The sequence below is a fragment of the Colobus angolensis genome, unplaced genomic scaffold, assembly GCF_000951035.1.
Source record: "Colobus angolensis palliatus isolate OR3802 unplaced genomic scaffold, Cang.pa_1.0 Scaffold221, whole genome shotgun sequence".
Lineage (NCBI taxonomy): Eukaryota > Metazoa > Chordata > Mammalia > Primates > Cercopithecidae > Colobus > Colobus angolensis.
Genome location: NW_012115389.1, coordinates 2,643,995 through 2,657,450, shown reverse-complemented (window position 1 = coordinate 2,657,450; position 13,456 = coordinate 2,643,995). Strand labels below are relative to the sequence as shown.

Here is a 13,456-nt window from a genome sequence, read left to right as displayed (position 1 = left end):
ATATATATATATATATATATCTTTGTGTTCCCAGGCTACAATTAGCTCATCGATGCTAACCATAGTGAGAGTAGACAAAAAGATTCTCTTTCTGCTTAAATTAAATAACATTCTCAATAAAACTATCAAACACCCTGAATTCAATCAACATGCAGTTGACAAAGGTTTATTGATCTAAAAGAGATAAGATCATCACAGGTGCCACGACCCACACCTATAATCCTAGCACTCTGGGAGGCCAAGGAGGGCAGATTACTTGAGTCCAGGAGTTCGAGACCAGCCTGGTCAACATGGTGAAAACCCATCTCTACTAAAAATACAAAAATTATCCAGGCGTGGTGGCGTGCACCTGTAATCCCACTTCCTTGAGAGGCTGATGCAGAAGAATCACTTGAACCCAGGAGGTGGAGATTGCAGTTAGCCAAGATTGCACCACAGCACTCCAGCCTGGGTGACAGAGTGAGACTCTGTGTCAAAAACAAAAAACAAAAACAAAAATTAAAAAAACAAGAAAGAAAGAAAGACCAGCTTCTTACTTTTCAGAACAAAATTAAGAGATGATAGTGAAGAAGGTGAACATACAGAATGTGAAATTATAATGTCTATTTTTGGCATGCTTACTAACAGTATTAAAAGCTAAATATTATAGCTGTGGTAAAAAAATACACTAAAATGAGGGTATATAAACAATAAAATGTAGATTCATAAATTCCTTCTTAGGCAAACAAGATGTAGTGTTAAGAGTCAAAATAAAATAAACTTTAACAAGAAGAGAAGAGGGATTCCTCTTTTCAAGGATGACTTAGATTCTAAATCTATAACCAAGTCCTTTTATGACATGAATTATAAGGAAATAACGTAATGTCATGAGCCTGCAAATATCTCTTAAAGTGGATGTTTTCTACACCAACAAACAGACAGACAAGAAAAGCAAATGTAGTGACTCAGACATCATGCCTTATTAAGTCTTGGAAACATCTCCAAAAATCACATCACAAATTAAAAAAAAAAATGATTAACATGTTCTCTACAGGATGAGTTACAACGTTTTAAATCCTTTCCTAAAAGCAAAAGGAAGAAAATGAACTCGGCATATTATGTTACTGATGAAATTGTGCTGTGTGCAAATAATAGCTCTTTATAGATGTTCAGTGGCATTTTTGATGGATTGCTTCCTACACAGAAGGCAATATTTTATTAAATAAAATTCAATATAAATCCAGTGGGTGTGCACACTTTTAAGTATTAAAAAAAAACAAAAAACAAAATCTTAGTCATTACCTTCGATACAAACATGTGACAGGCCCAATTTAATAGATACGCTCATTCAAGTGTTGGTAATTATCAACATATACAGGACCATAACATTTAGGTGTCTTTACTTTTGAAGATCATAATAACATCAACTATGATATCACTATCATTCATTTAGTGCTCAGTGTGAGCCAGGTATAAGGTACCACATGATTCACTGTCATTATTTCATGAAGTGCTCACAATGGCCACATGGAGATGGTGAAATTATACACCCACTCTACAGATGAGGAAACTGAGGCTTAGATAGGATAAGTTAACCAGGTCATTTGGTTTACCATGATTTTAATTTGAGATTATCTTATTTTAGAGGCCCTGTCCTTTTGAAACTGCTCATTTAATTATGCATTATACATGCAATTGGAGAGTGAGAGAGAAAAGTATATTGTGGGAGGTCCGGATAAATCTACATTTTCCAAAACTTACTGTGTGATCAGTATGTGATCTGCATCCACCTAAGGGCTTAATACACCTCCTGGAGATTTTATCTCATGGCAACTTGCTTGGATCAGCTAAGATAAATCAAGACTATCTTTCTGGATTGGTTTTTCCCTTCCATAAAAGAAGAGATATCAATCTTGAAAACCACTTTAGAGTCTCAGATTAGGGAGTGGAACCTACCCTTTGAATTTCTGTATGGATTTATAAAGTCATCACATGGCTAAGGTTTCACACTGGCCATTAATCAGAATTCATGGCTTAGACAGTCTTATTAGACTTTACTTTGTTGGGAGGTTGTCCTGAAAAATTAAATGCTGAAAATTGGGAAACTTTTCCAGTTTGTTCAAGATAAGACAAAGTCTTAAATAAAATACTGAGGATCAAAATGCTGCAGGGTATTATTTCATAATTTCACTATTTGATTTGCAGAATAACAATAGTAGGAAGTAGTACAACGACTAAAAGAGTTTTTTGGTTCGATTTTTTCTAACCGAACTTACTTTCAACAAGAAGGCTAGTTTTTTCTTCTGTTCTTCCAGCCGCATGCTGGCTGATTTCCATTTCTCTTGGATTTCAGTGAGTTCGGCCTGCAAGGCGGCCTCAGCGCCACTATCCGCAGAGAGAAGGAGTTGCTTGCCAGCCTCCACAGTCAGGATGTAGCTGCCTTGTTGCCGCAGGAACACCTTTTCTTTGAACTGAAAGGAACCATAGCTCTTTATTTTCTCATTCTTTCTTTCATCGTTTCCTTCCTATAAGGCTTTTTAAATGGCCCTAACTGAGCATAGCATGCCCTCTCTCATCCAGCAAGCATTTATTGTGGTGGTGCTTCGCACACGCACGCACCAGTGAATAAATGAGTGAGAATACAATAGAGACAGGCTTAGTTTCTGTCTCCAAGGTAAGTACAATTGATGCAATAAGAACCACTCTCTAAGACTGATGCCTGGGAATACAGAAGGACATCTGACCCAGCAGGGGGAGCACCAAGAGGCAGAGAGGCTTCCTCAAAGCAGTAAAGGCTGAATGAGTCTTGCGAGACACGAACTTCACCAGATTAAGAAGGACCTGGTGCGGTGAGATGAGTGTGATCAGGAGTGGAGGAGAGGACACCTTCTCACAGAGAAATGAGGATGTGCACATTCACTATATGAGAAAAATACGATAGATTCAGGAAACTAAGTATGGTTTTCAGTGGCTGGAGTGTGGACGGCACGTGAGAGACTGGTAGGAGATGAGGCCAGACCACATCTTGCAGAAATTTGGTTTTCATACTAAAAGTGACTGGGGTTCACAGAAGAATACTGATGTTTGGATTAAAGTTTTAATAAAAGCACTCAGGAATCAAGTAAAAATAGAATGGAAGACGGATATGTGTTGGATATACTAAGATTAGGAAGTTATTGTCTACCTGGGCAAGAAATCACGAGCACCTAACCAAGGCAGTGGCAGCAGGGATATAGAGTTGGAGAGACTAGATAAGGGGGTGATTGACAAGGAGAAGTATAGCAAGTATAGCTCTCAAATTATTCTAGGATTCCTAGACTGATGACACTTCCTGGAAGTGTGATGGGAAAGGGAGAATAGTCGGTCCAGAGATCACAGGTTCTGCTGGGATCCACAGGGTACAAGGCATCTGTGATGCACATAGACATAAACCCAAAAGGTGGTTGGAAACACGAGTCGAAAGTACAGCAGGTAAGTATGACCAGAAGATACCGATATGCCCCTTCTCTGCTGCCAGGGGGCAGTTGAAGTCATGTCTGCAGATGAGGGCTCCCAGAGAAATCTGGAGGAGAAAGGAACCAAAGAACAGTGACTTTAAAGGAAGAGTCACTGGGTACACTGACTGGGTACACTGACTGGGTACATTGGATACACTGGGAAGAACTCACTAGAATGATAGGAGGTATCAGTCTAAGAAGCTAGAAGCCCAAAGGTAAGGGGCAACCTGGAAATGAACAAATAACTCAAACAGGACAGGGCTTCCTGTCTTCTTTGGAGTACTTAAGTTATGTGTTTAAATTGCTCAAGAATAAAATGTATGCAAGCAACATAAAGTTTTTCTTTCCTTGCCATTACCTTTTCATCCCCGCTGGGATTTAGTGAGCTGTGGCAGGCCATAATGTGTGAAGTGTGAGAAGCTTTTCTGAGAGGCTGGGGCTTACTATCATTTCACCATTAGATATGGGCTTTGTATTGCAATCATTTTGTATATTTCTGTTGACATTTGAGAACAATGTTTGTCCCAGTTGCAATGTCACTCTAGAGTCCTTTTGAAAAACCGAGGCGAAGGTAAAGAGTGCGGTGGAAATGCCTAAGAGGTGTGAGAACACTGTGTTTTGCATCTTACCTGCACTTCATCAAAGAGGGTCCTTGCTTGTTGCAGTGGTATAGGAACACTTCCGAGACCACTCATGGGGAGGTAGGACACTTCAACCAACCATTTACGAAGCTTTTCTGCCATCTCCCTATAGCGTTGCCACTGGCGAATCTGGCTGTCAATGATCCCCCGCCTCTGCTGGGCCCTGCGAATCACTCCCTGCCACTGATTACTGAGGAGTGTCAATTTCAGGTTGAATTCATCCCTAGTGAAGAAATAATTACATGGTAAAAAACACTGTTATCTTGGATGCAGTTATGCAATCAGCCAATGTATGCATTGTCAACAACCCTAAGCCCTGAGAAGTGATCTAGGGTGCTGGTTTTCAGATATCATGCCATGATCTATTATTGGGTTATTGGGTCTATTGTAATTAATTTTTTAAATTAAACTACCGATGTTTGCAAATGGTGAGTGTTTTCATGTCTCAGCATAGGTTGAAGGCAAATATACAATAAGGTCATTGTCCTTCACTCCCTCTCCCTGAAAGCATGAAAGGGGAGGAGTGGACAGCTGCAGGTGCAATGGGAATAGCTGCAAATCCTACGCAGCTCCATAGCAACGCGTGCAGCCGGTGATGGTGATGCCGTCTTGTGGGCCACACTGCAGGAAAACATGTGGAACAAGGCTTAGATAGAACCTCTGTCTTCAGTTCGAATCATAAGCCACTGGAATCAAACTATGTGTTTTAAAAAGATTTTTTAAAAACTGTGCTCCATAAACTCTCTCAGTATTCCCTCATAATAAACAGCCCCAACTTTTAGCAAATCATTCCACACATTCATCTGAATTCTCTCTTCTACATTGTAGGCTGACTTCCCTTTATTCTTAGAAAAATGAAAACCTGTTATCATAGTCTATATAAATGTCATTAATATATTTAGAAATAATAAATTTTCCTTAAGATTTCTCAAGTTCAAGCTAAAGAATATCAGATCTTCTAACGTGTTCTTACCTCTCTGTTTTCTAGCTTTAAAAAAATATAGGTAGTTCTTTATTAAGTTTTATTTAATATTTAACTTATGGCTCTAGAACTGGCTAGTAAGGGTTTGTCCTATATCAAACAGAATGAGTTTCTATGTAGATTACAGTGTTATTCACACATAAAGTGCAAGTAATATTGTACTTTAATACTAAATACTAAATGCTTGCACTTCTCTACTATAATAGTTTTGCGTTTATCCTCTTCTCTTGAGGGTAGAAGCAACTTTGAATTGGACTTACTATTCTGAACTTGTATCTTCTCGAAACTTCCTATCATCCAGAACAACTATAAACTTTGATTTTTGTAACCAAATATGCTGTTAGTCCTAGAAACTTATTTAATGACTCAACTGAAACAAAAGATGAATATACAGTTAACATCAAGAAAGCGAGTATTAAAAATAAAATGTACTAAATAAAGCCCCTGCAAAAAATTTCGTATGCCCTCTCATTTTAAAAATAGATCCATAAAGGGCCGGGCCCGGTGGCTCATGCCTTTAATCCTAGCACCTTGGGAGGCCAAGGTGGGTGGATCACTTGAGGTCAGGAGTTTTTTTTTTTTTTTTTTTTTGAGACGGAGTCTCGCTCTGTCCCCCAGGCTGGAGTGCAGTGGCCTGATCTCAGCTCACTGCAAGCTCCGCCTCCCAGGTTTACGCCATTCTCCTGCCTCAGCCTCCTGAGTAGCTGGGACTACAGGCACCCGTCACCTCGCCCAGCTAGTTTTTTGTACTTTTTAGTAGAGACGGAGTTTCACCGGGTTAGGCAGGATGGTCTCGATCTCCTGACCTCGTGATCCACTTGTCTCGGCCTGAGGTCATGAGTTTGAGACCAGCCTGACCAACATAGTGAAATCTCGTCTCTCTTAAAAACACAAAAATTAGCCGGGTGTGTGGTGGTACGTGTCTGTAATCCCAGCTACTCGGGAGGCTGAGGTAGGAGAATCACTTGAACCCAGAAGGCGGAGGTTGCAGTGAGCTGAGATAGCACCACTTCACTCTAGCCTGAGTGAAAGAGTAAGACACTGTATCAAAAAAAAATAAATAAAAATAAAAATAAATTCATGTGATAGCTACTTAGATTTTGATGATGACTTCTGTTTTTGAAAGGAAATTCTGCTGTATATAATCAATGCAGTAGCATTCAATTGTGATGAATTAGGTTCATGATACTTCCCTAAAAGTTACAAGCACCTGTCATTGCAGAAAATGTACAACTCCAGGACTTGAGAATACCATATAATCCTGCTTTCCCTATCAGGTAACCATCCAAGGCCTCCTAGGATTCCCCACCCTCTCTTGATACAACCAAGCTGTCCCAAACTACCTGCCAGCATGAGGAATTACTTAAAACATGACATTGTTCCCTGTGCCGAACTTGAAGCTCTAAAAAACATAACTCACAAATTAACTTTCAGAACACAATACACTTGCAATCTGGGGCCTTCTTATTGTCAGTAGGTTCTAATCTGATTTTTTTTCCTTCAACTTTCAAAATTCTTTATCCTCAAGTCTAACCTCCCATTTTCATCTCTTTGGTGTATTTTCCCTAAATGTTAGTATTTAAAATTTAGTAGATGCTGGCTTGCATGTGAGTATTTAATTTTTATTTTACTTAATGACTCAAACATTTATAATATTGTTAGAGAGTTGGCTAGGAAATGATAAAGCAAAAGATAAAAGTTAATTGTATTTGTATTTGTTTTATTTTCAAGGCCTTAAATTCTCAGGAAAGCTCATATTTAAGTTTGGCTTACTTAAAATAGAATAAATATGATATCACATTTTGTTGTTCCAAGCTTAACCATGAAGATCTTTTATGCACTTCCAAAGAAATATCCACTTAAAACTGAAATTGCTTCTACAACATTAAAGACGAAACTCTCAATAAACATAATTTATTTTTTATTTTTTGAAAAAGTATCAAGTTAATTATAGTCACAACTACTGGTTCCTAAATACGAGAAAGGTATACATATGTAATAGAATACATGAGGCTAATACTCAAATATCACCATGGAAAGTAGATTAGATAAAGTAAATATTGTTTCTAGGAAATATAAATATAGTATGAAATTGTCATTTCACTTGCCATAAATCTGGGGAGAAGATAAATTTTTACCTCTCTAATTTTAATAAAGAGATAATTTTCTATTGTATATGAACAGGAAGAAAGATTTCAGGCGGCATGTAATCTGACTTAAGGTAGCAAACCATTTTCAAACACAGAAGAATTCTCATGGCATGAGAAAGCTGACTGGTATGATCCAGTACTGACTGAAAACCAGACATGAGCTCCAGGCCTGATTCTGCTGCTACTTAGTTCTGTGACCTTGGTCAAATCTGCTCACATTTGTGGATTTCAGGTTTTTCATCTATAAGTAAGAAAGATGGGCTAGTGATCTCTATGCTCCTTTTATAAAAAAAAAAATTCTGTAATTATGTGAGAATATTAGAAGCATCTGTTTACAAACCATTGACAGGTCATTGATATGGCTCATGCTGATCTATTCATTAATTCCATTTCCTACAGATGACTAGTGAAGGTTGGCTAGGTGATTTCCAATTACTCTATGCCCTTCATATAATATAATAGCAGTTCTCTAAAAAGATTCAATACTCAGTCATTTCAGAGATTGAGACAAGCTTCTCCTCCAATTACTGAGGCTCCACTACAGTTCAATCGCCTCAGGAAGATTGGATATATGCCCTCTAATCTGCTCATTAAAAAGAAAATGATTAATTTACTGGAACCTTTCTTTTATAATAATTTATCAAAGATCTTACCTGTCATCAACTTGACCTTGTTCTAGAAGACGCTGCCCATCAATAATGATTGAGTGCAAAATCTGCTGACGACTGAACATCTCGGCTTGAAACAACTATAATTTTAAAAAAAGAAGAACATACTTTAGAGTTCCTAATTTTAGTGACCGGTTCTCTGATAACTTTCCAAATATTCCAGTGTTAGCAAGACTATGAAAGCTATCACCAGCTGAATCAGAAAATGTGTGAAATCCTGCAGTTTAGGAATCATTTATTTTAAAATTATCAATTAAGATACACTCAAAGATAAAGTTTAGTGTTTGGTTTACTAAAACTAGGTGACTAAAAGTAGAATTATATTTCTCTTCTTTCTTTCAAAAACACCTAATAAAGTAAGTTAACAGACAATTTGTTTTTTGGTTTAATTTGTGTATAAAATATGGTCCATATTCAAAACTTAAGAGAATAGCTTAGGGCCTTTAAAGAAGTCAAAGAAAAAAAAAATAGCCTAGTCTTTTTCTGTCTTTTAAAACTCACTGTTTTTAAGTTTCAGTCAGGTTAATAAATTTATTTCACTATTTAAAAAAACTCAACAGCAGGTCCTTCTAATTATTTCTACTGTTTTTTAAACAGCTTTATCGAGCAACAATTACATACCATACAGTTCACTCATTTAAAATGTTCAATCTAGTGGTGTTTATTATATTTACAGACTTTAAAATCATTACCACAATCAATTTTAGAATTTTCATCACCCCAAAAAGAAAGTCCATCCTCATTAGCAATCATCCCCCATTTCCTCCCAATCCTCCAGCCTTCAGCAACCATTAATCTATTTTATGTCTCTATGGATTACTTGTTCTGGACATTTCATATAAATGGAATCTTGCAATATGTAGTCTTTTGTGACTGGTTTCTTCCCCTTGGCATAATGTTTCCAAGGTTCATACATGTTGCAACATATATCAGTACTTTATTTCTTTTCATTGTGAATAGTATTCTATTACATAGACATATCACATTTTATTTATCCATTTATCAGCTGATGGACATTTGGGTTGTTTCCACCTTTTGGCTATTATGACTAATGCTCCTATAAACAATGTACTTATACAAGTTTTTGTGTGGACACATATTTTCATTCATCTTGAGTATATACCTAGGATATACTGGGAATTGCTGGGTTATATGATTATGCTATTTAACTCTATGTAACTCTATATGGTAACTCTATGTTAACTGTTTTCCAAAGCAGCTTCACCGTTTTACATTCCCACCAGCAATGTATTAGGGTTCCAGTTTCTTTACACCTTCACCAACATTTGCTATTTTTTCATTACAGTCATCCTTGTGGGAGTGAGATGCAACCTCATTGCTGTTTTTTTCTATTATTTCATCATCTGTCAACTCAATAAAACTGGATTTAAAAATACCTTAGATATCTTTAAATTCTCTATTTAAAAACTTCTGAATTGTTTTTCTTTTCTCTTAGGTAAGACTCATCTCTCCATGTGCATATAATTCATAAACACACAGACCAACTTAGTTACACCAGTAAACAGCAACATAAGGACTAACAGTGGGCAAATTTATTAATATACTTTTTGTATATAGTTCTTCTCCCTCTTTGTTTCTTAAGAAATAATTATAATGCAATTTAATCAAGAGGTACACCTGGAGAGACATTTGATAGATTGATTTCCTGGTATAAAATTCATATATGCTCTTTGAAGATCACAACATTTTTAAAGACTTTTGATCAAAGCATAGTCTCTTAAGCAATTGACCTCGGCAATACTAAAGTAGTCTCTAACCCAACTGAAAATTTTCTAACGATCTATACACTTTCCACCAACTTTGCCTGTCTTGAGTAAGTAACCTTTAACCACAACTCTGGCATTATACTTTACAAGGAACCGAAGGCTGACATGTGCTTATACCCAATCAGAGCAGCAAACAGGACTACATTTTTATAGTTAAGTTATCAAAACCTCAAGCTTAAGAAAGAAGGCAAAATGATGCATGCATTTGGACACTCGGGGTAAAGGGCATGATTTTAATTCTCCCACACAGCATTTTATAGCATCTTCCAAGGGCCTACAAATTTCTTCTTACCCTCAAATCTACTGATACAACTTACCTCATGTGCTCTCTGCTGTTCCAAAAGATGCTGATAATTTCCTGAAATCTCTACTGCTAACTTTTGTTCTGTCTGAACTAGGAACTCCATCCATGTTTCACATTTTTCCAAGAAAGTCTGATGTTGTAGCAAAAATGACTGCAACTTGCTGAAAAAACAAAGGGCAAAGAACAATGGTTATTTTGCTGCTTATTCTTATATCTCTAGCATATAAAACTAGATTAAATAATCTCTGTACTCAATTCTCATTGGACTACCACAAAGCTTTCATGTTAGGTGGTAAAATTTTTTTTAAAAATGAAGAAAGAGGCCGGTTATGGTGGCTCATGCCTGTAATCCCAGCACTTTGGGAGGCCGAGGAGCACAGATCACCTGAGGTCAGGAGTTCAAGACCAGCCTGGTCAACATGCTGAAACCCCATCTCTACTAAAAATACAAAAATTAGCCGGGTGCAGTGGCGCATGCCTGTAATCCCAGCTACTTGGGATGCTGAGACAGAGAACTGCTTAAACCCGGGAGGCGGATGTTGCAGTGAGTCGAGGTTGCGCCTTTGCACTCCAGCCTGGGTGACAAGAGTGAAACTCCATCACAAAAAAAAAAAAAAAAAAAAAAGAAGAAGAAGAAGAAAGACAGTTGAAAAAATGTAAAGTTTAAAATGTACCTTTTTAAAAATGATAAAAGTTATGTATATACTTTTAATATTCTTACTTAAAAGAGTTTTTTGATTAAAGTGCTATTTAGTACATTAAACATGAGAAACGACCTTACAATTTGAATTTCCCACTTTTAGTTCAAATTTTGTCAGTGTTATGGGAAAGATCAGAATTTAGAAACATACACAAGTCATGGGCTTATAGTCTATTGACACACTGGTGCTATGGTGTGAACGTGTCCCTTCCATAATTCAGGTGATGAAACTTAATGGTGAATGTTCATAGTATTCTGAGGCAGAGCCTTTACACGGTGATTAGGCCATGAGGACTCCTCTGTGAATGGGATTAAGGGTCTTATAAAAGAGGATTCACACAGCGTTCAGCACCATTACCCTTCTGCCTTTCACTGTGTGAGGACACAGTAACCCTCCCCTCCTGAGGATGCAGCAAAAAGGTGCCCTCTTGAAAGCAGAGAGCAGCCCTCACCAGACAACTGAATCTGCTAGCACCTTGACAACGGACTTCCCAGTCTCCAGAACTGTGAGACTGTTAAACATTTCTGTTTTTTATAAATTACGCATTCTGTGGTATTTTGACATAGCAGCACAAACCAGACTAAGACGACTGGAGCAACCAAGACATCTCTTGTTTACTCTACCTGAATCTTTCTGTAGTCTGAGAGGAGATTAGAGACCAATGGCGGTTCAGATTCTGCATCCTTTTGATTTCTTTATCATTCAAGGGTAATCTATATCCAAGCTCATTTAGACGGTCTAAATCTGGAGCCATGCTGCTGAATTTTAACATCTGTCCCTAGAAGGAAGATTTAAAAGTAGGTTTAGCACCATGGTCAAAAAACGCAAAGCTTTTTCAAAGTGCACAGTGAATTTCTGATTTCAGGAAGTAGCTGGTCTTCGGTCTAGTGGGCTCTGCATTTCTAGGCCACTTACAATCTCTAGTGGTACAAATAGCAAAAAGAAGAATCTCCTATTCAGTCTAAACTGCTGCTGCTATTGCTACTCAAGCTACTCATTATCCTTTATTGACTACTTACATGTATTATATTATTTACTTGTATGGGTTATACATGCAAGTATATTATTTACTTTATTTACATGTATTCTATTTTTTTTTGATTTTTATTACATATATTATATTACATATACTATTTACTTGATTTATTTACTCATATGTAATTATATTACATGCATCATATTGTTTTCTTGATTTATTTACTCATACGTAATTCTTGATAGAACTGCTTAAGGATGAAAATTATGCTGATAAGTAAAAGGCCTTACTTTTTACCATTTATGTTTAATTTGTTCATGTTAATTTCCTCCTTTATTATTCACAACTAATAAAAGTTGTGACAGTGATAGCTAACTTTTATTGAGCATTTACTACGAATCAAGCATTGTTAAGAGCTTTACAAGTAGTAACTCATTTTATCCTCAAAACGATCACTTGAGATAAGTCATGCTGCTTACTCCCTCTTCGCAAGGGAGGAAAGGGAGGCACAGAAACTAAGTAAATTGCTCCAGACCACCCAGCTAGTAAATGGAAGAGGGTAAACGAACCTCCTTGGGTTCTTGCTAGAGAAAATAAAATTTCACTTGAGCTATGAAGTGACCACACACTGCCGTAAGAGCTGCAGTTTTAGATCTCTGACCCCCAATCCCACAGCTGGTGAGACTTAACCAAAAGGCAATCTATTCTTTTAGCTCTCTTCTCTCCCTTCAAACACAGGACAACCTTGTCGGTTCTGGTTTCCCCACGGGTGTTCTTATCTCCATCTAGGAAATGAGTTACAGGAAGGAAAAAATGTCAGGCCACCTTTGGCTATATGTGTGTCTTCTCTTGGCATGTTCTGCAAAAGACTCATGCTTTCTGAAGAAAGAATAAATCTCAAGTATTGAAACCAAAATATAACTATTAAATGGCATAATTTCCATGGGTAGACATTAGCAATGGACAAAATAGCCACGACACAGTCCTTCCCCTCATGGCACTTACAGGGAGTAAGATACTATTCTAGTAGTCGAAAGTGCAACAGTAGTCCCCTACTCACAGGAATATAATTAAATGAGGTGATACAGCATGGAAGAAAAACAACAGTGTGCTATGAAAACGTGTCACTGGGGGGCCTGGCCCTGGACAGATAGTGGAGACTTTCCTAAGAGAGTGACATTGAACAAAATGACCAGGACTTTACTCTTTTTAATGAGGAGTAAGCTGATGAGGACAAGAAAACAAATCCAGAGACAGGAAATATCACATGCACAGATGTTGGGAAGCACAGTGGTGCTGGAGTGGCTGGAGGGGGAGATGGGCTATGGCACAGCAGAGTAAGATCCTTAGGAAAGGTGGAACCAGGATGCCGCCTTGAGAAGCCACATGGTCTTTTCCCAAAGAGCAGTGGGAACCCTTGAGGGCTTTAAACAAGGGAATAACACAAGAAAATTTTCAGGTCTGTTGTATTATTTTGCTTACTTGATTGAATGTTTAAAATCATTCACAATTGGCAGGGCACAGTGGCTCATGCCTGTAATCCCAACACTTTGGGAGGCCAAGGCTGGCGAATCACAAGGTCAGGAGTTTGAGACCAGATTGGCCAACATAGTGAACCCCCCATCTCTACTAAAAATACAAAAATTAGCTGGGCATGGTGGCATGTGCCTGTAGTCCCAGCTACTTGGGAGGCTGAGGCAGGAGAATTGCTTGAAACTGGGAGGCGGAGGTTGCAGTGAGCTGAGATCACGCCCCTGCACTCCAGCCTGGG

General features: G+C 37.8%; 1 protein-coding gene across 1 annotated transcript in view; it reads right to left on the bottom strand.

Moving 5' to 3' along the window:
- SYNE1 (spectrin repeat containing, nuclear envelope 1) overlaps positions 1-13,456 on the bottom strand; it is a 543,966-nt gene that overhangs the window by 82,437 nt on the left and 448,073 nt on the right. The window contains 5 exon segments of the mRNA XM_011943785.1: positions 2,256-2,450; positions 4,106-4,340; positions 7,903-7,997; positions 10,022-10,169; positions 11,333-11,487. Of these exon segments, the coding sequence (XP_011799175.1) occupies positions 2,256-2,450; positions 4,106-4,340; positions 7,903-7,997; positions 10,022-10,169; positions 11,333-11,487 (828 nt within the window).